Source organism: Perca fluviatilis, chromosome 23, assembly GCF_010015445.1.
Source record: "Perca fluviatilis chromosome 23, GENO_Pfluv_1.0, whole genome shotgun sequence".
In the NCBI taxonomy this organism is placed as follows: domain Eukaryota; kingdom Metazoa; phylum Chordata; class Actinopteri; order Perciformes; family Percidae; genus Perca; species Perca fluviatilis.
This window is the reverse complement of record NC_053134.1, coordinates 4,495,890-4,522,614: the sequence shown is the minus strand read 5'-3', so window position 1 is coordinate 4,522,614 and position 26,725 is coordinate 4,495,890. Positions and strand designations below refer to the sequence as shown.

The 26,725-nt window shown below is 41.0% G+C and overlaps 1 protein-coding gene across 4 annotated transcripts; it reads right to left on the bottom strand.

Annotated features, from left to right (window-relative positions):
* upf2 (UPF2 regulator of nonsense mediated mRNA decay) lies at nucleotides 1-26,725 on the bottom strand. Of its 4 annotated transcripts, none has more exons than XM_039791692.1 (21): nucleotides 26,627-26,725; nucleotides 23,280-23,648; nucleotides 20,606-21,385; nucleotides 19,948-20,108; nucleotides 19,638-19,829; nucleotides 19,399-19,548; nucleotides 19,028-19,131; nucleotides 18,726-18,811; nucleotides 16,520-16,628; nucleotides 16,256-16,369; nucleotides 16,012-16,128; nucleotides 15,451-15,840; nucleotides 13,876-14,151; nucleotides 12,992-13,175; nucleotides 11,169-11,323; nucleotides 8,859-8,963; nucleotides 8,666-8,764; nucleotides 6,918-7,091; nucleotides 4,301-4,442; nucleotides 3,032-3,152; nucleotides 1-293 (listed from the first exon to the last, which is right to left on the bottom strand). In XM_039791692.1, the coding sequence occupies exons 2-21, from the start codon at nucleotides 23,645-23,647 to the stop codon at nucleotides 284-286; spliced, it is 3,837 nt and encodes a 1,278-aa protein (XP_039647626.1). In that variant the 5' UTR covers nucleotide 23,648; nucleotides 26,627-26,725; the 3' UTR covers nucleotides 1-283. The 4 variants fall into 4 exon arrangements, with proteins under 4 accessions (XP_039647626.1, XP_039647627.1, XP_039647628.1 ...); XM_039791693.1 differs by having other exon boundaries at nucleotides 1-290; XM_039791694.1 differs by having other exon boundaries at nucleotides 6,918-7,088.

Below are 26,725 nucleotides of genomic sequence, written 5' to 3'. Positions count from 1 at the left end.
ACGCAAAGAGAGCCAACTGTCTGACCCCTGACCTCTGACCTCCCCCCCTCCCGGTTCTGTCTCTCCTCCTCGGGCTTCGGGCCCCCTCGGCAGGGTAAGAAGGGTGCGTTCAGGTCAGGGGTTTTGGTCTGTCCCGGCTTCAGGGTGGGCGTCTGGAGGACTCGTTCCCCTGTTTAGACCGGGTTATCCCTTCCGATCTTCTTTTTCTCTCCCCCTCTTTCTCTCTCGCTTGTTCATTCGCTCTCTTGCTTGCTCGCTCGTTCAGCCCGGACCCAGACTCCAATCAGCGTCTCCTGGAGGACAGAGCAGACATTTACTGTAGACGTGCTGAGCAACAGGAACACCTGGTCTCCACCAACTCCTGAGGGAAATATCTGTCTCTTTAGCTGCTAAATGCCCCCACTATGTTCACCAGCTAGTCGCTAACTCTATCTGTTTCACAGCTTCTCCTCTGAAAACGGCGCTATGAGAGCACTGAGAGTGAACCAGAACAGTACAGTAGCGGGCCCGACAGATAAAAAACAACGAGCTGAAACTCACTATTAAGCTGCATAAAGCCACGGGGGGCCTCAGATTCATCCGGAAATTCTCTCGATTATATCCGCTTTATGGATTACAACTTTAACGAGATATTTCAGATGTTTTGAAGTGTGGTTGTACAAGGTACTTCTCCATAGTCAGTGTGTTTGCTACCGTATACGGCGGTCGGCACTAAAAGGGTTAGTTTGGATTCACCAAAATCACACCATAACAAACCAACCGATGGAGGCAGCGGTTGAGCAGCATCTCCAATGGGGACAGTAGTCTGGCATTGCCAGACCTTCCTCCACAGCGCTGCAAAGGAAGGTCTGGCTAGTCCACACGGCATTCTGGGATGGGAGAAAAACGTGCTCTGGTTTATTGGCATTTCTTTAAACCAATCACAATCATCTTGGGACGGAGCCACGGTGCTGCTGCAAAATAGCCTCTGGAAGGAACTTGTTTTGGTGGAACATGTGTACGTTCAAAAGTTGTTTTAGTCGTGCAACAGAAAACTCAGATTGGACAGATAGTCTAGCTAGCTGTCTGGATTTACCCTGCAGAGATCTGAGGAGCAGTTAACCATAGTCCTCACAAATCCACCGGAGGTTAGAACGCCAACACAGAGAAAGAGGAAGGGGACGGACATCCGGCGAAATTTCCGGTGGCACCTGAACAATCCCGGAAATGAAACGTCGTCGTTATAGAGTACGAGGATAGTAACAAAGTAAAGATCCAGATTTTCTTTCAAATAACTTTGCCACCGACTGACACAATGTGGTAATTACTTGAATCTGGTACTAAAAAAAAATTTAAAATATTGCCATATAACTGCTTATTGATTTGCAGCATTGCAAGACAAGGGTCTAATACATGTGGAGGTACTAGAGGAAGAGCTACCAAAGTATAAACACAAACAATACAGCGCTTTCATTTTAAAACAGACATATTTTACTTTTTTTTACAGTATTTTTTTTTATTCTTATGATTCTTGACTTTTTTCTTACTCTTACTTTTTATTGTTAAGGCAAATTCCTTGTATGTGAAAACCTATTTGTAACAGACCTGATTCTGATGTAATAGATAAAGATATATATACAGTGGTATAATGTATAAATAATGTGTTTGAAAGGGCTGAGCAATTAATCGAATTTTGAATGCGTACAACGATAACAAAAACAATGTAATCAAGAAAGATTTTTTTATTACATAATTTTTTACATTTTGCGAGTAAACTTTTTTTGTGTTCTGAAGGGGAATTCAAAAAGTTTAAACATAGGGAAATTTAACAGTTCTAGGTGTTTTCACTGTTCCCTGTTTTTTAAGTTCAATAAAAGTCAATGAGTAATAATTGTGATTATGAATTTTTCTATAATCGAGCAGTCCTAGCTTATTGTCTCAACTGCAAAAAACATGTTTGTTTTTAACACACGTAAGGAGACGTAAATCTTTAAAAACACAAATCTTAAATTTCATAAAAAACAGCTGGTCACTCTGGTTTTTATCAAACAAACAGGAGGATATAGTGACTTTGTTAGGGGACTGTTTTCAGCGGCGGATTAATCCCCATGTGGTGCTCTAGTGAGTACTTGTGGCAGCAGGACGGTGTGTGTGGGATTGAGTCAGAATAAACTACAGTGTGTGTGTTCATGGTGATGAAGGAACATGTCACAGAGTGGCTCGTGGATGTGTTTTTATGGCACAGAGGAAGAAGAGATATCAGGCTTTGATACACACACAATACTTGTTATAAAAGTTTATTACTGTTACTGAAGCCAAATCACAAATCACACCCTGTGCTCCATCCCTGAACCCACTCTCCTTGCCTCTGTTCTCCCTTTAGGTTTATTATCTTAAAATATTTAAAAAGAAAATACCAATTTTAAAAACCTCTTCCCAAAATAAAAGTGTCACGTTTGTGGCAATATATGGATTCACCTGCCACGATATGCATAAAGCATAACCTGGGAAATGTTCATGTTGTGTTGTCGTTCCACTTTACAGAAGCAAGAAAGACACACAACAAGGTGCTGTTGATGTTAACAAAGTATAAACTTCAAGTCATCTTTATTTCCAAAATATTTCCAGAGCTTTTAAAGAAAAATCTCACTTGAACGCTTTAGCACCTGAAAATCAGAATCAGTTAAAAGTGCAAATAGAAACAGGAACTCCTCGTCGAAACCTTCCCTCTGTTTTTATGACTAACTTTGCTGAAGCTTCACCTCTGCTGATGTTTAATTAAAGTCCTCGATGGGGGCTCGAGCAGCTCTAGCCTACTCTGTGACATGTCTTTGGTCTCTCTCCTGCTCGTCTGCCCTGTCTCGCCTCTCTTGTCTGTCTCGCGTCTCGTGCCTTTTAATTCTTGCACTTTTCACTCTGTTCAAAGAGACGCCGACGAGGTGGAGAGTCGGTACATACTGCAGTAAGAGAATGAGCCCTAATTCCTCACATCGTCATCCAACACATTCTGCCGTTTGTTTTGAGCGCCGGCGCTTCAGTGATCGCGTCTCACCTTCCTCCGGTCTTGAAGATGAGGTCGGCGTTGGGAGCGCCTTTCGGGTGCTGGTAGCGAGGCCGGCGCTCCCGGTTGGTGTTGGCCGGAGCCGGACGCTGTGCGAGGGACTGCATCATCTCTGTAACACACACACACAGAAGAAAAAGTGGTTTCATTTCATTTCTTTTTTTACGACGAAAACTGAAAGATATTCTTTGAATTGTAATCGATTGACAGCCCTATTTTTATTCTATTCTTTTTTTTACTTTACTAGTTTTTAAATACCTCTTATTATTTATTCTCTTACTTCTATATTTGTCTGTACTATTTCTGTCTTTGTGCTGCTGTAAAAACCAAATTTCCCCTCTGGGGATCAATAAAGGTTTATCTATAGACACAGCATTCTGGGATGGGAGAAAAAGTTGCTCTGGTTTATTGGCATTTCTTTAAATCACAATCGTCATGGGCTCCGCACGGAGCCGCTGCAAAATAGCCTCGGGAAGGAACCTGTTTTGGTGGAACGTGTGTACGTTCAAAAGGTTGTTTAGCTAGCTGTCTGGATTTACCCTGCAGAGATCTGAGGAGCAGTTAACCATAGTCCTCACAAATCCACCGGAGGTTAAAATTACAACACAAAGAAAACGGACATCGGTTTTGAATTGTCATTCAATATATTTTTATAGTAAAAATATTTATTATGGCAGCTTTAAACATCAGATCTTTTGCCATTTTTCCCATAACTCAAACTAACGCAACACCACAAAGTAAGCTAGTTGAGCTATTTATAAGACCGTTAACACAAGATCGTTTTGTTCTAACCCGATATCTGCGGTGAATCTGTTGTATTTTCTTGAAAACGTATTGATAAGAGTGTAGATCATCTAGTGAGAACATTTTATGATTTCCTCATAACACCGCCTAGCGTTCAGTTTTTATGCTCCACATATCTGGAACAAACTCCCAGAAAACTGCAGGTCCGCTGCAACTCTAATTTCTTTCAAATCAAGGCTGAAAACCTTTCTTTAAATAATTGTTTATTGATAAGTCCTCTGGGAGGCCCGAGTTGGACTCGCTTAAGTTCTCATACTGCACTGTACATTTTATTCTCGTCTTTTATCTGTTTTAAATAATTTTTAACGGCTCGTTAATGTTTTATGTAAAGCACTTTGAATTGCCCTGTTGCTGAAATGTGCTATACAAATAAAGCTGCCTTGCCTTGCCTTGCCTTGCCTAATGCTTCAGGTTCAGGGAACAGAAGCAGAGTTAAACTTGGTGATTGTGCCGTACCCTGGTAGTCCTCCTGCTCCTGTCTCTCATTGATGTCCAGGGTGAGTTTCTTCATCCTCATGCGCTCCTCCTGTTCGGCTTGCTGCTGGTTGAAGTGGTTCGCCGCCAGGTGGGATGACAGAGGCACGTTCAGGATCTTATACTGTTGAACAGAAACACACACATTAACGTGACATACACAAGAGATTGGTTCAACTGATTTGGGTGTTTGAAAGCTGATATTTCTGGAAGTTAAAAGGTACAGCCCCTGATTTTGTTTTACTGCGCAAAATCCCCAAATGTTCTCCCCCTATAGCCAGTTAGATTTGGACAAAGCCAAGTTAGCCGTTTCCCCCTGCCTCCAGTCTTAGTTAGCAGTTAGCTTAGCTTAGCATAAAGACTGGAAACAGGGGGAAACAGTTAGCCTGGCTCTGACAAAAGGTAGAGCTGGGCAACATATTGATATTATATCGATATCGTGATATGAGACTAGATATCGTCTTAGATTTTGGATATTGTAATATCGTAATATGGCATAAGTGCTGTCTTTTTTTCTGGTTTTAAAGGCTGCATTACAGTAAAGTGATGTCATTTTATGAACTTACCAGACTGTTCTAGCTGTTCTATTATTTGTCTTTACCCACTTTGTCATTATATCCACATTACTAATGATTATTTATCAAAAATCTCATTGTGTAAATATTTTGTGAAAGCACCAATAGTCAACACTACAATATCGTTGTGGTATCGATATCGAGGTATTTGGTCAAAAATATCGTGATATTTGATTTTCTCCATATCGCCCAGCCCTAACCACAGGTAACAAAACTCAACTGCTAGCACCTCTAAATCTCACTTATTTTTTGGCCATTTTAGATCTCTATTGGACAGGACAGCTGAAGACAGGAAAGGGGGAGAGAGAAGGGAATGGCACGCAGCAAAGGAATCGAACCTGCGGCCACTGCGGCAATGACTGAGCCTCTGTACACAGGGTGCAATATCAACCAGGTGAGCTACCCAGGCACCCCTAAATCTCACTTATTTAAGTGTAAAAACGACAACTTCTGCTTTCCCAACGTGTTAATAAGTGAGATTTAGACGTGCTGGTAGTGAGTTGTGTTCCCTTTGCACGGAGCCAGGCTAGCGGTTTCAAACTGTTTCTAGTTGCTAAACCAAATTAACTGGCTGTAGCTTTTATATTTACCGTACTGACATGAGAGTGAGCGTTAATGTTCTCATTCAATTAAATTTTATTTACAGTATCATATCATATAACAAGAGTTATCTCAGGACACTTTACAGATAGAGTAGGTCTAGACCACATGTGTCAAACTCAAGGCCCGCGGGCCAAATCCGGCCCCTCGCACATTTTGATCTGGCCTGCATATTAATTTAGGTTCATAATTCATTTTGGCCCAACTAGTTTTTGTTGCTTTATCTGAAGTTTTTGTCACTTTTTCCAACGCTTTTGGCGCTTTTTTCAGCAATTGTTTTATGTTTTTTTCCCGATATTTTTGTGTCACTTTTTTCTTTGAGGGCTATAAGTTACATTTTTTGGGGTTTATGTCGACCAAGCTTTAAGTGAGAAGACTATATGATACATGCAATAATACAGATGTTTGACCTTGTTCAATTAAATAAAAGCATGTCAATAAAATGTACATGTCTGGCCCTTGATGTATTTCTTTTTTTCCAGTGTGGCCCTTAGTGAAAATGAGTTTGACACCCCTGGTCTAGACCACACTCTATAATATACAAAGACCCAACATTTCCAGTAATTCCCCCAAGAGCAAGCATTTTAGTGCGACAACACAAACTGACATATGAGGAGTCCAGGTACATCCCACACAAAGGTAGCAAGGACAGTTCCCCCCCAAGCACGCACACACACAAACACAAACACAAACACACACACAGGATGGTGCAGTAACCTGGTGAGGGTGTGTGTTTACAGAGAGAGAAATGTAATTTCCCATCCACAACACCCCTACAAAGATATTCTTTCTTCTCTCCAAACTTTCTAAGAAAAGTGTTTTTTTTCGTTGCTTGCGTGTATTTGGCAGCTGTCCTAGAAGCCGTGTGAATGCTCTATTAAACCTCCGAGTCCTGCCAGAGAAACGCTGGACACACCCTGCTGCAGTACAAGAACCAGTCTCTGCCCTCAAACCACACATTCCACCGCTGCAGCTTGACTAAACACACACACACACACACACACACACACACACACACACACACACACACACACACACACACACACACCAGAGTCAATATTATTCCTGGGCTCAGTGAGACTGAGTGTGTGTGTGTGTGTGTGTGTGTGTGTGTGTGTGTGTGTGTGTGTGTGTGTGTGTGTGTGTGTGTGTGTGTGTGTGTGTGTGTGAGAGGGAATTTCATTCAGCAGGAAGTTTCAGTACGAGAGTAAAAACGTGTCACGTATCACTCTTCTTAGATATTCACTTATCTATACACCGTTCATATAACTGTACTACAGTTTAACTTGTTAAATAAAATATCAGAATACTTTTCTTCATCACTGATTATTTAAATTGATTTCAAACAGAAAAGTGTCTGCTGCTGCGACAACAATAACCCACATAGGCAGTGATTTACAGCTGCCATCCTCCATGCACGTTACCTGCTGCTTGTTGCCCTTGCGTGTCAGCATGACGAACTGCATGGTGTCGGAGATGTCCGAGTCCGCCTCCCCGATGCACTGCTCTCTGGAGCCCCCCTTCTTCAGCTGACTCTTCAGCTGCAGTGGAATGGCCACGTCCAGCTGGTGCACCTTCACCGTCTCGCCGCTGCGCTGCTGCAGTGAACAACACACACACACACACACACACACACACACACACACACACACACACACACACACAGACAGACAGACAGACAGACAGACAGACAGACAGACAGACAGACAGACAGACAGACACACACACACACACAGACACACACAGACACACACACACACGTTTGTCCCAGCAGAAAACTCTTGCACCATACAGCTAGACTATATGTTTTTCAATATGGCATAATTACCACAAATGTCACTTAAAACAAATCTTCATACACTCAGGTGCCACACTTACTTGGGACACCAAACTAAACTAACGCAGTATCACGATTTGATTAGATTCACAATTTAAACATTTTCGTTTCAGCAGTTACGGCAATGCAACAATAAGAGCTACAAGATGACCGAAGGGTACTTTGCAACAACAGTTTGAGTTTCTCAGAGTTTACGAGGTGGAAATGAATGCACCATTGGCTAACAAGGTACACGTGAATGCATCATGGAGTCGGAGCCCACATTCTTTACCTTCGTTGCTTGTTTACAGCTGTTAAACTACGCTGTGTCTGTTTGATTTTTCTTCGGGTCGGGCGCAAGTAGGCGGGGGTGGAGAGATAAAAAATTCTGAGGGAATTGCCAATCCTGTGAAAAAGTGACACCCCTGTCTAATATCAAATCTGTAGTAAAGGGCCCATATGAATATTGAAACAGGTTTTGCTTGATGTAATTAATCGTTCCTCCTGTTATTAAAACATTCATTAAAACATTCCTCCTTATTGCACTTTCAATGTCAGCGATGGTGGACAAAATCCACAGTCCTTGTTTTGTGCAAAAATGTATTGAAAAGTTATCTTCCTAAATGTTGCAGCAGTCTGAGTTAGACCAATCAGGTGGATAGCTTCCAAAGTTACGGACATTTAAGTATTAAATTGCTTTTTTCTCTAACTATCCTTCAACTGCAGCTCAACAGGGAAACACAAAGGCTCAAGGTTCAGCTTTCTCGTCATTATACAAGACAGGATTGCACAATGAAAGTAGCCCGCCCCACACTACACACAAAAAATGTATATACGAATAATGAAATATTTTTTTAATTAGAATAGAATAAAACTAAAGATAGGCAATACTATAGAATAAAGTATATAAATGTACCACTAAAGGAAGAAAATAAGGAGGAAAACTAAATTATATTGTGTATGTGCGAGTGTGTGTGATGGAAAGGTGTGTCAGATGTTTGTTGTGTGACCATACAGATGTTTTATTTTTATCTTTGTCTTATATTTACAAGGTAGGTATACAGTTATAAGACAATATATATATGAAACAAAAGAGAGGGAACTTTGTACTTTGAACTTGATTAACTCAGACTGCTGAAGCCTCATATCACTTAAAGTGCATAAAAGTGGTGTTTAAATGTCCAGTATGAGCAGGAGAAATGATTACAGCAAGCAAAACCGGTTTCACTGTTCATATAGGCACATACTTTAGGCAAGACTTGAAAGTTTGTGAACCTGTCCTTTAACACATTACCATACACGCTGTGCAACCTGTTCCCTGCATTCACATTATAGCCGACAGGTGAGTCGTCATACCTGCAGGTTCTCCAGCATCATCTTATCCAGAGCCTGAATGAAGTCCTCGTCCTCGGCGCAGGCCACATGCTTCAGTCCACCGCCGCGGATGGTCACCTCCTACACACAGGCAGCATCTTTATATTAATGCCTCTTTCTTGTCACTGAATATCTCTTATCTACAGCTCTTCATATGAACGTGTTCAATTCTTACATTGTTCTCCTCATCCGTCTCATTTTCTTTATTGGAGTCGGTCAGGTAGTCGGTGTTCTCTTCTTCCTCTTCCTCCCTCTCCTCTTCTTCGTTCTCTGACCCTTCCTGTGGAAAACAAAACAGAGTCACAGCTTGTTAACTGACTGGGAACTAGCCAATAATGAGAAATTAATATATGATTCTCGGTAGTGATGCACCGAAATGAAAATTCTTGGCCGAAACCGAAAACCGAAAAAAGAGGAAACCAAGACCGAAAACCGAAACCGAAACACCGAAAGAAATTAAGCCAATTATTAGTACCATTGCATTTATGGCTATGACTGTGTACTAACTTTACTAAAATCAAGGCATTGCAATTGTATAAATTAATATTAAAGTTTAATTTAAAAAATATCTAGCAGAAATATGGCTACAATCTGATAGTCACATACAGTATACAGTAGCCTAAGAACAGAATAGCTTACCTATTATTATTATTATTATTATTATTATTATTAATAATAATTGAGGCACTTTCCTGCAGGATTTCACTGAACATATCAGACAACGAGAGTGCATGCCCCTCATCTGGTACAGAGAGAAAAGTCTTTTTTCGCGCTCTGATTTTCCTGCGCTAGCGCTCGTTCGTTCCGTCTCCACGCGGGTTCTCCGTCTCCATGGGGGGCCTGGATCATTTCTCGCGCCCGCTTTATTTCCGCAATTCAAGTAATGGTCTTTATAACGCGGATCAAGTACAGTCGCGGTGAAGTGCAGAGGATCCGAATAGATCTCACTGAAACGTGTGCTGACAGACTCTAAGAGCTGCATTTCATTGTTTTCACTGCGTGGTCCGTCTCAACCTTTTACTTAGAGGACGCTTGCCCTCGCAGGTGGAACGGATCGGGTACTGACAACACGCGTCGCTTCCGTTTTTGCTGTTTGGCGTCATCACAACATTTTCGGGCCGTATTTTTGTTACAGGTATTTCGTAGTTGAAAAATGCCCTTTTGGGCCATTTTCGGCGGCCGAATATTCGGTGCATCCCTAATTCTCGGTTTCATTCAACATGTAATACAGGAAAGTAGAATCCATGTCCAATGTAAGGAAGATTCCTACGTGATCACAGAGATCCCAGGTTTGGAACAATGATGCATGAGTAGGCCTGTAACAATTCTTAAAAAAATTATCTAATGGCAATTTTTTTACATAAAACGCCATTTCTTTGTTTAACCACAATTAATTGCTAACATTAGCTAAAGTCCTCAGGGTGACTGTTGATGGTAATAGTTGATTTTGTTTAGATATGCCAAATTGTAATTATATAAGTGATTATTGGTACTTTGTTTTTTATTGAAGATAAATGTTCTTCTTTATGTTAATTTATGAAAATATACAATGTTTTATGATAATAAAGAGGCATGTTTTACTTCATAGGCTGCCTTTTTACACTGTCTGGGTCCAATAACAGCGATATAACCAACAGATATATCCTGGGATTCATTCAAAAGTTTAATTTGTAAATATTTGTAAATTTGACTGAAAGAGACAATCATATTGTTAATCGCAATAATTTCTGAGACAATTAATTGAATAGTAAAATTTGGAATTGTTACAGCTCTATGCAAGAGCATAGATCATGCTGCACTTTACTGAACCTGATGTGTTTGTTTATCTTCACCAGTGTCAAAAAGAGATTACAAAGAAATAATTAGGGGCATTAGGAGTCCAGATTCCAACTGGACAGGCTGGCTCTCGTCCTTTCTCGCTAACTGAGTTTGCCAATTTTGGACTCCGGTCAAACTTGGCACGTTCAATTGGGGACGGGTGGATGAAGTACACTCAATTTGCAATAGGGACAGCCGTGTTCGGCTCTGGTAACCACACTCCAACAAAGCCCATTTAGTCAAATTTCGGGTGTCGCTCATTTGTCTTGTACTGCCCTGGATTATTTTGACCAGAGTTGGTTGAGTTGTAAGCTTATTTTGATAATTTATTAGACTAAAAAAAAAAATAATGAAGGCGAGCAATTGATTTCTTTTGCCCATCCCTGAAGACTTCAGATTAGACTCTTTACATATCACATACTGTGTGATTTTCTCTGCCGACTGTCAACAACAACTGACCCAGACTTGAACAGACCCGACAAACTTGGTCTGATCAGTCGCCAGTCCCAAATCATATTCACAACCTGCTCCACAGTCGTTCTTTGGGTCCTTTAGTTACTTGTGATGCTCTAAATACAGTGCCAGAAACCAGGTGAGCGGAAAAAGCAGAAAAACAGGATAAGGTTTTGGAGAGTTAGTTCATCATCACAACAAAAGAAAAACCCACATCCTCTTCCTGTTCGTTCATTTCACTCTCGTTGCCCGACTGCTCCTCAGTCTCTGCACCTCCCTCTTCGTCGTCATCGCCATCGTCGTCTTCCTCGTCGAGAACCTCGCCTTCGCTCATGGCACTGGAGCGACCGTCCTTCTCCATGGCAAGACCTTTGTGAAAACACACGTGTGAAGATGAGGAAACTCTTTTGAGAAAACCAGGAATAAATGAATCTCTAAAACACATGGTACTCTGCATTAAAACAGGATTTAGAAACAGTAATCTGATTACACACAGGTGGTTATGACAGATTATATCATAAATACCACCATGGCCAAGCCCAGCCCGGGAGAGCAGCCTCACCCAAACAAAAGCTTCAGTTATAAATAGAGCAAACATTCAGGGAATAGTTGTCTGATTGTAATTAGTGTGTTCTTCTGCGTTACCGGCCAACATGGATGAGGATAAGCGCGACCAATTATAGAGTCTTGTTATGTAAATGTGGTGATGGCAAAAAATGAAGTCAGGCCGGCGGCCTAGAGTTGAGGATCAGGTCTTGTGTGACTTGGTGACTGAGGAATGCCTGATCCTGGATAAAGTATGAAAGGGTAAAACAATGGCACCACTGTTTAGCTTAGGGGGCCTCATCAATCACTTTATTTCACACACACACACACACACACACACACACACACACACACACACACACACACACACACACACACACACACACACACACACACACACACACACACACACACACACACACACACACACTAGTGGGGGGGAGGGGGGGGGTACTTTTGCAGCCTCATACTTCTTATCCAGTACATTAATTTGACTATATTATATTAAGCTATATTTATTGATTAAATCAATGTTACTTTGCAGATAAGGATTTGTAGATAAAAAAACTTTGATTGTAAAATTGAAGGTGTTTTTAAGATGAAAAACAATCTTTTTCACCTGTGACCTTTGAAAAACTGTTTCAGGCACACATAGGTAAAACCATATTATACCGCTTTTTCAACAAAATTAGTGCATATATGCAGTTTTTTTTTTTTTTTTATCGAGAAAAAACACAAAAAAATAGGTGATAGACTCCTTTGCCATTGCCAGTAGACAAGTTTGTATTCCTACTGGAAAACATGGTTATAGACAATAGAAAGCAGCATGGAGGCCAGTAAAAACATATTACGATGGTTACTTTAAAAATATATATATATATATATATATATATATTTCAGTCTTTCAAACTCAGTGAAGGATGATTTGGAACAATGTTCTAGGGCTGCTTGCACAGAGATGGACAAAATTTGTGGCTGAGATGACAGAAGAGTCGCAGAAGTTACAGATGGAAGTGACAAGCATCATAGCATCGGGTTTTCATCACTGCCGATCGGAGCTGGAGCCAATAAAATATGTGGGACTAGTGCAGAGCCATTGGTCCTGGGAATGAACGCCGACTGTAACCGACGGCCAGTGCAGAGTTTCTCTGTGCATTGAGTACTCTGCACCGGAAGTCGTTTATTTTAATTCATAATTATCATTCCTGAAAACTCTGCATCGACTGGACCCTTTGACTGAGTGTTAGGTACGCGTACGTTCCGGCGAACTGAAACAGGTCTGACAGATAGAGCAGAGTGATGACTGATGCAGCATGATCATCCTCCTCCACACCGGGGAATGCTGCTCAGCTGGGACAACAGAGAGCAGCTCAACCAGCGTGAACAGCTGCCACACACACACACACACACACACACACTCTCTACATGCATGCAGTAATAACATGCAGGATATAGACAGCCTCCTGCATTTATCTTTAGACACGTTCCTACCTAGTTTGTAGAGCACCTCCCTCTCCAGGTCGGTGACCTGTTTGGTGGCTTCCTCCAAGGAGCAGCTGAGCCTCATCTTGGGCCTGAGCAGCTCTAGGGTGTCGCTGATCATGTAGTCAATGTCGATGGGGAACGGGTGGTCCTTGGTCCAAACATCAATGCTCTTTTTCCACCAGATGTACCGCTGCGGACACACAACAACATCATCTTATTTCTCTAACCTTTAAAAGGTCCCATGGCATGAAAATGTCACTTTATATGCATTCCCCCAGCCTGCCTATGGTCCCCCAGTGGCTAGAAATGGTGATAGGTGTAAACCGAGCCCTGGGTATCCTGCTCTGCCTTTGAGAAAATGAAAGCTCAGATGGGCCAATCTGGAATCTCCTCCTTATGAGGTCATAAGGAGCAAGGTTACCTCCCCTTTCTCTGCTTTGCCTGCCCAGAGAATTTGCCCCCCATGAGAGAGAGAGACATCATGGCTTTCAAACGAGCAAAGTGGCAGTTGGTCAATGCCACACCCCCACCCTCCACCTTGCCCCCTCACTCCTCCTCAATAGCTACAGACACAGAAATGGCACATACTAAGGAAAGCTCATTGTGGGACTGGCTCTAGTGGCTGTAGTTCTGCACCAAGTCTGAATTTAGGGAAAGAGACTTCATATACAGTATTAGGGGATCACTAAGGTCTATATAAAAGAGACTTCAGATAAAGTATTAGGGGACCACTAAGGTCTATATAAAAGAGACTTCAGATAAAGTATTAGGGGACCACTATGGTCTATATAAAAGCATCCAAAGAGCATCATGTCATGGGACCTTTAATGCGACCAGAAAGTCTCTTGAGACACGGACAGGGACGAGAGGTGTGTTAGGAGGAGACATGCCTGGAAGTAGATGAGGAAACAGTCCAGCTTCCTCTTGCTGGAGCCTCGGTCAAAGTACTGGCCGCAGGTATCCAGCAAAGTGCAGACCAAGCGGATGCGGAACAGGTGCTCCGGAGGGTCCAGCGCGCTGGGGCTGCCGTCCTGATTGATCCCAAAGGAGATGAAGGAGAAGAGGGTGCGGAAAATGACGGCCGACTCCACCATGCGGTAGTTGTAGAGCTCGCCCAGGAACTTGGCGCTGCTGATCCGCCGCTGGTTGAACTTGGGCTGGTTGACCTGGGAATGGACAGCGGTAGAAGAAGTATTCAGATCCTATGCTTTAGTAAAAGAAACCATAAAATACTGTAAAAATACTCAGTTAAAGTCCTGCAAAGTCCAAGCGAGACTAGACAAAATAAGACATTTAAAGGCATCATCTTGGGCTTTATGAAACAGTAATGGACATTTTTGTAGACCAAACTTTGAATCATTTTATTCGGGAAAATAATTACCAGCTTAATCACAAATTTAATAAAAAGAAAATTATTTAAAAAATCTGCCTGCCTGTTAATTTATTAAAATGTTCAGCATGGTCAATTCACTTTATCCCTTTTACAGACAGACCTGAAGCCACAATCAGCAGACGTGCAGTTGATCAGATTTTGGCGCCTGTAAATGTGTCATCAAAGTTTTGATGTCCCACTGTCTGCATATCTGAAAAGCTTTTTCACTTGGCCAATAAATCTGTGGAATTCTTATTTGAATATTTCTGCTTCAAATGTAAACACTATCAGGAGAGGGTTGTCAGAGCCTGACTTCAAACACTTTGAAGGGTTGTGCAAAATGTCAAGACTCTGCATGAAGCCAGACTGCATTCTCACGTGTCCCGCAACATTAGGGTTGGGCATCGTTTGGATATTAACGATTCTGATTCCAATTCAGATTCTTCCTTTCGATTCCGGTTCTTATCAATTCTCGATTCAGATTCTTTGAGGGGTGGAGTTGAAACGGGTCACGTGCTTATTTCACAAATAAGAGCAAAGTTTTATTTTGCTTCAAAAGGTGGGTTGCAGTTTGACGGGACTTTTTCAATGTAAAATAAAGCCACACTAGAGCGCTGCTTACTGTGCTCCATGGCTGCAACACAACAAGCGCCTGGCCGCTACGGAAACCAAAACTTGCGCATGTTAAATTTGGAACCCATGATCAGATTTGAAACCAAATCCTCCAAACGATTCCAATAAAGAAACGATTCCGATGGAATCGTAATTTTTTAAACGATTCCAAGTAGGAATCGGTTCTCCATGCCCAACCCTACGCAACATGTTACAGTGTTCTACACAATAATGACAGTAACAACATGTAGTTCCTCCCAAAACTGTCAATGAAGACTAGCAACTGTTTTTTTTTCTTTTTTTTTGTCTTCCTGACCTCACACGGTACCTTACCTCACCATTCTGGACTCATCAACAGAACAGAAATAAACCTGTCAAATCAATCTTTTTTATCTATAATCAGTAAGTAATATACAAGTATTACTACATCAGAGTATCAGTGCATATTTTCAGCCACACATTTCTTTTTTGCTCTCCTCACCTCCATGCCCAGCCGGATGTCCTCCAGCACTCCGTCCACCACATGGATGCCCACGTCCTCCTGGTAGGCCACCAGGCCGGCCAGCAGGTTGGCCACACAGTGGATGCTGTTGTACTTGACGTTCCAGATGTTGACCATGCAGCAGATCAGGTAGCTCTTGACCTCGGGGTCGTGCCAGGGCAGCTTGCGCATCTGCCTCAGCACCTTCTCCGTGGTGACCTTGGACAGGTCCTTGTAGAGCAGCTTGCGGATGTACTCCTGCAGCGGGGGCCTCTTCTTCTTCACCGTCTTCTCCATGGGTGGGGGGTTGCAGTAGTAGTAGGCGTTCTCCACCATCGTGACATAGCGGGCGTCCAGATGCTGGGCCTGCTTTTTGCGCATCATTTGCTCCTGGAACGCAGACAGGAAAATATCAGCTGTTTACATACAAAACTTTAAAGATCTTTTTTTTTTGTCGGACAATTGCTTTAGTTGATGTCTTTCTAGGTTTCAGCTAGTTTTGTGGTCTGTCCTCCGATTAACAAAAACGAACCAAACAGTCGTGGAAAACTGCGTACTGACCAGCAAGACGCTGGTACGCAGGTGAGATTCGGGGGATCTGAAGAGGAAGCGGCCGCAGGTCTCCAGCAGTGTGCAGGCCATCTCTATATGGTGATGAGTGAAATCAGACAGCAGCATCTGTTGGGCCCCACACAAACACACATTTAATATTCCTCTCATTATTATTATTTTAAACATTAGTATTGCGCAGCTCAGAGATAACAAAGCTTCAGAGCTCAAATAGGGATGTTTTTCTTTCACCCACCTTGAGACAATGAAGCGTGTCCGTTTTTGAGTACATTTTGAACTTGGCCAGTTCCCCGATAAATCTGACCGTTTTGTTTTTTGTCTCAATGTTGATTTGGTCCTTCTTCCGCATCTACAGCACAAACATTAGAACACAATTATCAAAAGATATTCAACTTTGTAACTTCCTAGTCCTGCTAGTCTGTTTGTTCAATTAATTAGTTTCAGAGGCATCTATCTAGTCACAATAACGGTCAACAGACGCAACAATAAGAGGACCTACGTGAAACCTGAAGTCTCCCTTCAGCATGGAGCAAAGGTCCTCAGCCACGTCTGACATGCAGGGATGAAGGGTTGCCACCAGGCGAGAGTAGAAGGGCAGAAGATCCAACCTGCAAGAGGAGAAAGAGTCAGTGCCCCGCTGATCTTCAGACTATAAACTATGACGATAGCACCCCCTGGTGGTGTTTAAAGGTACTGAAGAAAGCTGGCAGTATTCTATGTTTATTCTTTTTCCTATAAATCCCATGAAAAGACCAAAACTAACAATGAATGTATCTACTAAGAAGTATTCTGTGTGTGTATCAAAAGCCTGATATATGTTCTTCAAACACATCAATGAGCCACACTGTTGAACTGGCTGTGACATTCATCCCTTCAGTTCCTTCATCACCACGAACACACACTGTAGTTTATTTTGACACACACACACACACACACACACACACACACACACAACACACACACACACACACACACACACCACACACACACACACACACACACACACACACACACACACACACACACACACACACACACACACACACACACACACACACACACACACACACACACACACACACACACACACACACACACACTCCTGCTGCCACAAATACTCACAAGAGCACCAAATGTGGATTAACCCGCCGCTGAAAATAGTTCCCAACAAAATGTAATATTTCCTCCTGTTTGTTTGAAAACAAACTACAGTGAGCATCTGTTTTTAGGAAATTAAACTATATATTTGTGAGCTGTTTTTAAAGATGCACATCTTCTGAAGCCAAAAATATGTAGGTTGAAGTTACACAGGTAAAGTTTGAGCGTAATGCAAGCCGTTACACAGCCTGTGTGTAAGAAGCTAACGTAGCTTAAATGGCTCCTGTGTAGACAAACATTAATCCTTTTAGTCTAAAAACAAGCTACATGGCAGCAGAACAAGCTGTCAACATAACAAGTTTTTTTGTGATTGTTGCGGGCAAAAATCCTTGATTAAGCAACACGTTTTCTTAAAAAATGCGATGGAATATGCGGGATATTTATGCAATTTTATGCGATGAAATTGTGGTAACTTGCAAAAATTGCGGGAACTTGCAAAAACTGCGGTTTGATGAAAAAGAGAAGAAAAAGTGATTCCCCCAACACCCTGCTTTTTTTAAACTTAATTTCCAAAAATAGTTTACAGATATTCAGTCACTGCAATAAGTAAACAAATAAGATTCAAAAATATATACAAATAATATAATATTAAAGTAAAAATAAAAGTAATAGTCTAAACAGAGGGAAATAAAAGATACAAAAGAAACAGACTTTCAAAAATCGTTAATAATATAGACAGCAGGAGCACTTAAACAAAGAGATCTGAGTAGACATCAGATATTAAGATAGCTTTCTTATTGGATACCAACTTAAGAGACTCAAAGTACATGTCAAATGTCAAATTCAACACCTGCTTTTCGATGATGTTCACGTTGCGTAATTACACGTCACTTCATAACGTTCCCATGGCAACAGGGGAAAATGGCTGCTCTTGTGTGAAGTAAACGCAACATTTTTTCAACTTTCTGCTAAGATATATGTGACTTTTTTGCAACGAAAATGCGGGTATGAAATCATGCAAGCACCGCATATTTTGCGCGGAAATCGGCAATTTATGCGGCGAAAGTGCGGCGTATATTTAAAAAAATGCGGCCCCCGCATGAATATGCGGACTTTGGCTGATTATGCATTGAATTATGCGATCGCATAATCGCGTTTTTCTGGAGGGACTGATTTGCACATCCAGCAGACACTGAGCAACATTCATTTGGATCATGTTTGTGCCCACCTGATGAATGTAAGTCCAACATTCCCTCTCTTTTAGCTCTGTTTTTGTTCTTTACCAACTCCTGAGGGAAATATCTGTCTCTTTAGCTTCTAAATGCTCCACTATGTTCACACCAGCTCGTCTCTAACTGGGTCTGGCTGCTGTTTGGTGCTGGGCAGTTAGTGCACGGTAAATTTATCAAAACAATGTGCAGAAAGAGGATAAAACGTTCCTCAGAGCTGAGAGAAACTCAGTGCAGCGTCATTTGATCCATTGTTAATATAAAACTATTGATTAGTGCAGATTTAAGTATGACTCCAGCTGCGTAACGTTATATCTAGAGACCAGAGTTATCTCTTTTCACGTGGTCAGCAAATTGATATAGTTTGCACAGCTTTACCTCTGCCTGGGGACAGTGAAGAGGGCTCGGACGAGCTTCCTCCTGTTGGACTTGGTGTTCATGTTCATGCAGAAGTCCATGGCAGCCTGCAGGAGTCGACACAGTGCTCATGAATTCAAAGATACCAAATGCTTTGCTTGTCATCAACATTACATTACTCACATATAACTATTAATTATACGTACGAGCTAGTCATTTAGCAGAAGTCATGTGGAAAAATGCCTCGAATACTTAAGTCACACAAAGCAAGGCATTTTTCTCGTACAAACACATTAAACGTAGGCATTTTCTTTCTCCGTCACCTTGTCTATGAGGTCTCTGTTGACACAGTTGGGGAGCTGTTGGATGAAGGCGTCCACGATTAGCTTCAAATGGGACCCTGTGTTGGCCTCTTCATCCTCTTGTTCTACACATACAAATTTAAAAGGTTGATAAAAAAATCCACTTGAAATGAAATTGACAATGCAAAAAAAAAAAAAAAATTGATATGATAATAAGCAATAAAGAGTTTCTGAATGACACAAAAGCTCACATTATATATATATATATATATATATATATATATATATATATATATATATATATATATACTGTTTATATATTACTTTTCAATGTTAGATTTACCATAACATTTAAGAACAGAGGTGCTTTTCTGAATGGGGCTCATGTTTACCTTGCTCATCCAGCAGTTTTTTGGCCAGTTCTTCATTCTCTGCCTCGTCTGGTCCCTCCAGTTCCATAGGTTCATCTGCGATGTCCAGAGCCTCCAGCTCCAGCTCCAGTTCCTCTGTGGTGCTGGCCGCGTCTTTCCCCTCTTTGCCATCTGAACCAGACAGCAACAGCAGCACAGTCAGAACAAAACTTCTGCGTCAATCTCTTTCTTCATCTTTCTGCATGAACTATTTAATATACCTTTGGCTTCGTCCTTGTCTTTGCCTTGGCTGCTCTTCTCGTTGTCCTTGAAGAGGATGGCAGGGACGAAGGCCTTCAGGTCCACCAAGTTCTCGTAGAAGTTACGAGCGTCTTCATCTTCCCAGATCCCTCCCTCCAGGTCATACTCTCCGGGCTTTCCAGGGGTGAAAATGTCAATGCCGGGGCCGTGCTCTGAGAGAGCAGCGAGAAGACAACATTATATGCATGCAGAAACTTAAAACAAATATCTTACGTCCTTAAAACAGCACTTTTAACTGAACTATGATTCCGGAAGAGAAAAGACACACACCCTCCTGCACAGTCTTGTCCACGGGCAGCTCGGGCATGTTTTCATCCAGCAGATCAGCCAGGGACTGAGTGTTCGCCAGCAGCTTCTGGTAGGAAGTGGCAAACTCTTCATACTGCTTGTGTCTATCCTCACTCAGCTCCCCTTTGGAATGTAGGATACGCCTGAATTGAAAGAGAAAATGATACGTGGTCTTATCATTAGGGGATGCTATTTTTATTAATAAGGGAAAAAATTCCACTAATTAACCCTGACAAAGCACACCTGTGAAGGTAAAACCATTTCAGGTGACTACCTCATGAAGCTCATTGAGAGAACACCAAGGGTTTGCAGAGTTATCAAAAAAAGCAAAGGGTGGCTACTTTGAAGAATCTAAAATATAAGACATGTTTTCAGTTATTTCACACTTTTTTGTTAAGTACATAATTCTATATGTGTTCATTCATAGTTTTGATGCCTTCAGTGAGAATATACAATGTAAATAGTTATGAAAATAAAGAAACACATTGAATGAGAAGGTGTGTCCAAACATTTGGCCTGTACTGTAGTCCGGCAGTCGGTCATGAGAGTTATGAACTTAGCTAATTATTTACATCCCTGCTTATCATGGTAAATAAAATGAAAAGTGACTAGAGAGCACTAACTGTGGTCGTATATTCACCTGTTCTGCCTCTCAGTGTTCTGCAGCTCCCGGTGGTCCTTCTTCAGGTGTTTGGTGAGTGATGTGAAGTACTCCCGTAGCAGGTTCTGGAAGGGCTGCTGTTTCTCCGTGCTGATTATCTCGCTCGGAGGGAAGCCCAAACCGAACTTCTCGGCAGCTAGTTTCACCTTGCGGGGCAAAAGGCCAGCGATGTCGTCCCCACAGTGCTTACAGAAGCTGATTACCACAGACACATGAGTGTGCGTCTCCCGGTCGGTCCCGATAATGTTCTTCAGCTGCTCGTAAATCAGCGAAAGCCCTTCTTTGTCGGTGAAGAGGCCGACGATGGTGAGCTCGGCGATGAAGCGCAGGTCTGTGCGCAGCTTGCTCACGTTGGGCGCCTTGTCCTCCTTCCTCGCTTCAAAGTGCTTCTTCCACGCCTGGAGCAGCAACGGAGCGAACTCAGCGTACCGCTGGTGGAAGAGGGAGCAGAGATGGACAGCGCAGCCGACGTCGGAGATTTTCAGCTTGGCCTCCACGACAGAGCTCACGGCCTCGCCGATGTACTTGCTGAGGTTCAGTGAGGCAAAGTCATTGGAGAGCGAGTCTCGTTGCTGTTCGGTGAGTGTACGCAGCTTCTTGACAAAGGCGGTGTTCTTTTTAAGGCTGGAGTCCAGTCGGCTGAAGAAGGCCTCTTCGGGCCGACCCTCTTGGGCGTTCTGGTTCTTGCTGCGGAGTTCCTTCCTGCACTGATTGCGCTCCCAGGCCTCCTGGTGCAGCTGATGCCCCTCCTCCTTTTCCCTGCAGCAATGAGGTAAAATGGAGAGAGATACATAATGAAGACAACCGCAAAAGAGAATGTACACGCACTGGGTTTGGCTTTCCTGAGGGTCATATACAGTGCTCAGGATAAGTTTATGAACCCATGTTAAAGTTGACTAAAAAAGAGGAATAAAAAAAAAATCAGCTTTTGGAAACTAATCTTAATGCCTTAATTAATAAAATTAGGAAAAATCCAACCTTTAAGGACACCAATTTTCTTTGTGAATGAATAATGTATCTTAAATAAATAAATGTTCTTCCTTAAAATACAGGGGGCATAAGTAATACACCCCTATGTTAAACTCCCATAGAGGCAGGCAGATGTTTATTTTTAAAGGCCAGTTATTTCATGGATCCAGGATACTATGCATCCTGATAAAGTTCCGTTGGCCTTTGGAATTAAAATAGCCCCCCATCATCACACACCCTTCACCTTACCTAGAGATTGGCATGGTTTTATTTCAGTTAGCCTAATAGCTGGATTGATTTGCATTGAGAGATGATCTTATGAAAAGTACCCCATGCCAATCTCTAGGTATGGATGCAAGAAACATACAGCTGACATATTGCAACAGTAAATGCATCACTTCATTTTAGAGCCTTTTCTGACCAGGAGTACGACCCTCTCTCAACTTTCTGTCAAACATGTAATTTTCCACAGGTTTTGAGCATGCATGTATGTGTATGAATGGATAGAGGTCAGTGCTCCAGAGATAAAGGAACCATGATGATAGGACTTTCTAAACCTTAGTAATGGCAAAAAATATATTTTGATCAGATCAGAAAAAGGAAAGACACTGGGGATAAATACGTTGCCATTAAGTCTGTATGTGTTTCATGTTTGAGTTCTGAGAAGAAAAAGTGTGTGGCTGTTAATTTATATTTATTACAGAATAGCGCCAGTAAAGATATGACAACTAAGCCTGTAACAATTATTACATAATTGTATAATCGCAATATTTTTTTCGCAATCAATTTTATGTTCATTTAAGAAATGAAATACAATATTTCATGATAATAAAGAGGCGTGGTTGACTTTCTGTACATAGGCTGTGTATTTGTGTTATTACATCATCTGGGTCACGTAACACTGATATATAACCAAAAGAGGTATCCTGGAATTCATTCAAAACTTTAATTTGTTTGAAAAAGTAATAAATGAATAAATAGTTTTAAATTTGACTGAAAGAGACAATTATATTGTTAATCTCAATTATTTCTGAGACACTTAATTGTACAGAAAAATTCGGAATAATAATATGTGAAGAAAAACATGAATGATTGTAAGTAATAAGGAAGGTCTATTTTTTTTTTACGATTTCTCAGCAGATTTATGGACATGTGATCATGCTGACTGAATCTGATAGGGGGTGGGAATCACCAGAGGCCTCACGATACGATATCATCACGATACTGATGTCACGATACAATATTATTGCGATTTTAAAGATACTGCAATATTCTGCGATATATTGCAATTTATCACCAAAGTTTTCCCAATTTCAAATGATGTCCCCAAACGAAAACTTTGTCAACATCTGTTTTATCTACAAAGATACATTTCTCTGTTTGTTCATCTCACTTCAATTTTATTGCTGCAAAATGGGATTGTGTCAAGCAGACAAACTGACCAACACATATATAATAAAAGATCAATACTTGGCGTCTGTGTATCGATACAGTATTGCCACGGAAAATACTGCGATACTATGCTGTATAGATTTTATTCCCCCACCCCTAAATGTGACTGTATATGTATCGCGTTAGAGTTCTGGCTCTGAGAAGAAAAAGTGTGGCTCAGAATTACGGACTATCGCCAGCGAAATTAGGAGTTTACAAAGATATGGCAACAGCAAAGTTGACCACCACTTACTTGAGGAGAGCTGCCTCCTCCTCCCGCTGTCTTTTGACTTCCTCCTCTTGAAGCTTCCGCTCCTCCTCCTCCTGCTGTCTCTTCTCCTCCTCCTCTTTCTTCTTCTGCTCCTCCTCCGCTTTCTGCTTTTCCTCCTCTTTCTTTCTTCGCTCCTTTTCCTCTTTCTTCTTCTTCTCCTCCTCGAGGCGCTTTCTCTTCTCCTCCTTGCCGCTGTCTTTTTTACCGCTCACTTTGGCCTCATCTTTTGCTTTGTCTCGGGCAGACGCTGGTCTTCTCTCGCCATCTCTGTCCTTCTCTTTTTCCTTGTTACTGAAGGTGCAAACGTCTTTCTCGTCCATGTTTACGGAGCGCTTGCGTTCAGCAGGCATACTGAGGAAAGACAACAAGAAAAGGTTGTTTATAAAAGGTATCTCTAGAATCCTTGAATACTCTTCCAACCCTTCTGTATTAATAGATATTCCATCTGTTGCACAAAAGCAAAACATTTTTAAATCTCTTCAAAATTGTCCTAATCCAAATTCAGGTGGCGGCCAAGCTCTCTGTTGAAATGTGAACCAACATTTTAATTTCAAATCAGTTTTATTGGTATATATAATGATGTTTCTTTACAATATTAATTACCATTTTGTGTTTTAATGAAGAAAAAAAAAATCTATATTTTGCTTGTGTTTCACACAAAAAACAATGACATCAATAAACATCAATTATGGCTGGAGAGGAAATACTGTAGCAACTTCAGAACATGTTTAACATTCTTTTTATTCCGCAGACATAATAATAATAATAAAAACTGTATTTTGTTTTTATTCTGGAAAAACCTATACGAAAAAGTTAGATTGAAAAGATATAACAGTAATAAACCAGTGGTGGAATTATGTAACTAAGTACATTTACTCAAGTACTGTACTTGAGTACACATTCAATGTACTTGTACTTTACTTGAGTATTTCCATTTTATGGAACGTTATACTACCGATACATCTCAAGGACTCTGATGAAGATGTAATCTTACATCGAAACGTTAGTCACTGTTATGCACCTTAAGAAATAAAACCATCAAATAAGAATCCATCTGTGTTGCACCGGCAATTTTTTGCTATTTTATACGGTTGTGTCCTGCCTTGGCTGCACCGGATTGTTGTGGTCTGCAGAAGCGCAGAGAACTTCCCTTTTTTCACATCTCAGAGGTAATTTATTACTTTTTACTCCACTACATTTGTCTGACATAGGGTTGGGTATCGTTTGGATTTTTACGATTCCGATGCCGAACCGGTAATTCTAAAACCATTCCGATTCCTAAACTGATTCTTGAAAAACTGAAAAATGACATCAAAGATGTAATATGTTTACCAGCGATCATGTGCAGTGAATGGTTAATATGCTTTTACGTCTGTTTTGGTGAGCCCAGAGGGAAAATATGGCATTTTAAAAGTAGCCTACATTTACGGTAGCTAGCTAACGGTAGACTACAGCGAAAGGGTGATATTTTTACGTCCGTTTCAGAGCGACAGAGGGAAAATATTTCAGTCGACACATTAAGTGGAACCAAAATGAGGAACCGAAATTTGCCTTCTATTCCTGTCCGATTCCGGTTCCATAGTGGAACTGGGTTTCAGTACCCAACCCTAGTCTGACAGCTTAAGTTACTTTATCACCTTTCTGTCCAGTAAAAAAAAAAAAAAATGTATCTCCAAAATTTGTTGATTTTGAACGTATTTTTTTTTTTGACAGTGTAAACACAGCAGCATTGCAATGTCATGAACATGAACTTTATAATCCATCCTTTATGATCCCCAACCCACCCTTCCCTGCAAGACACTTGAAGTAATAAAATAAAATTATAGAAATAGATATTTAAAAAAAAATAGATTGCACCTATAAAATTAATATAAAGAGTAATGCTATTAAAATTATCATCCTTGTTAAGCTAAATAAAGTCTTTAAAAAGCCTCTTGGATCAGCTGGAAAATGCATCGTCACAAAGTTCAAAACAGGGCTGTTTTTCTGACACCATGGAAAGTTGTGAGATAGAAAGTGAGATACGTGGTTCTCACAGGACAGCAGTGATACAAACATATGATGATCTTAAAGGATGTGATGCATTACTGTAGATCAGGGGTCTTCAACGTTTTTTAAGACAAGGACCCCTTAGCTGAAAGAGAGACGGAGCAGGGACCCCCTACTACATATATTGTATTAAATTAAGTTGCGTATTAAACTGGGCCTACCTAGCCAGCCTAGAGCCTTTATACCTACCTTTTTTGCATAGAAAACTAATCCATTAAAATAGCCTAATAATTGTTGGCATGGGTTTATAAATCATATTTTAATGTTAAATGTTAAACATACATGTGTAACAGTGAATCCTTATGATGAACTGTCTCTGTGGATGGCCTTAGTGACTACCTTACCTATAGGCCACTAAGCCTTTAGCAGTGGGGAGTTATATTTGCTAATATTTTGTTGGATTCATGTTAAGACTTTTTAATTTTTTTTAAAAACTTTAAAAGATTAACAATAATTTGGAGGCCCCCTTGCATTGACTCTGAGGACCCCAAAGGGGTCCCGGACCCCCTGTTGAAGATCCCTGCTGTAGATTAAACTAACCCAAACTGTAAATAAAGGAGTTAAAGTGAGAACAACCTCAAACATCTACTGCAGGAAAATGCAACATACCCATTAACACAGCAGGAAACATCAGATATAATAGGATAACACTGAGAGGGAACATTTGACTGCATTTTTTTACAATTTGCTAATACTTATAAGTTTGAATGCAGGACGTTGTTTTCACAGTATTAGTAATTTTACTTAACTAAAATTAAGGAATACTTTTTTTCTAATTCTAATTCGGAATAATAAAGCGAGAGGCTCGTTAAAAATAACATTCAAAAAAAGTAAACTTCAATCTCCATCCGCTAACATCTGACACGCACGCACGCACGCACACAGCAGCTTCGTTGCAGACCCCGTTCGTTAGCTTCTTGGTTAGCATGATGACGTTAGCCCTCTTTTACATTAGTGATTATTATTATGATAGATGCCGAGCTAGTTTAATCTTAGCTTTGAATTACACCTTCCGTTTTATGGTATTGTAAAAATGCTATAACGTTTTAAATGCATACACAAATGAATAACAACAGAGTTAGCGTTAGCACAGCTAACGTTACCATCGTTAGCTAGCTAGGCAACTGAAACCGATGTAAACAAACATTTTGACAGCGTTGAACTGACAGTTAGTGTCTATTGAGTCCTCATAGTGTGAACTTAAAACAATATACACATTGGATACACGTTTAGCTGTTCATATGATCGTGTAAATATCATTTTAACATGAAAAGGTTTACCTGCTAATGTAGCATAACAAACATCGGTCATTGGGGTTGGTTTCCGTGTGAACAACAGAAGGACCCTCTCACGGTTGTTCCACAAATTTTGCCTAACTG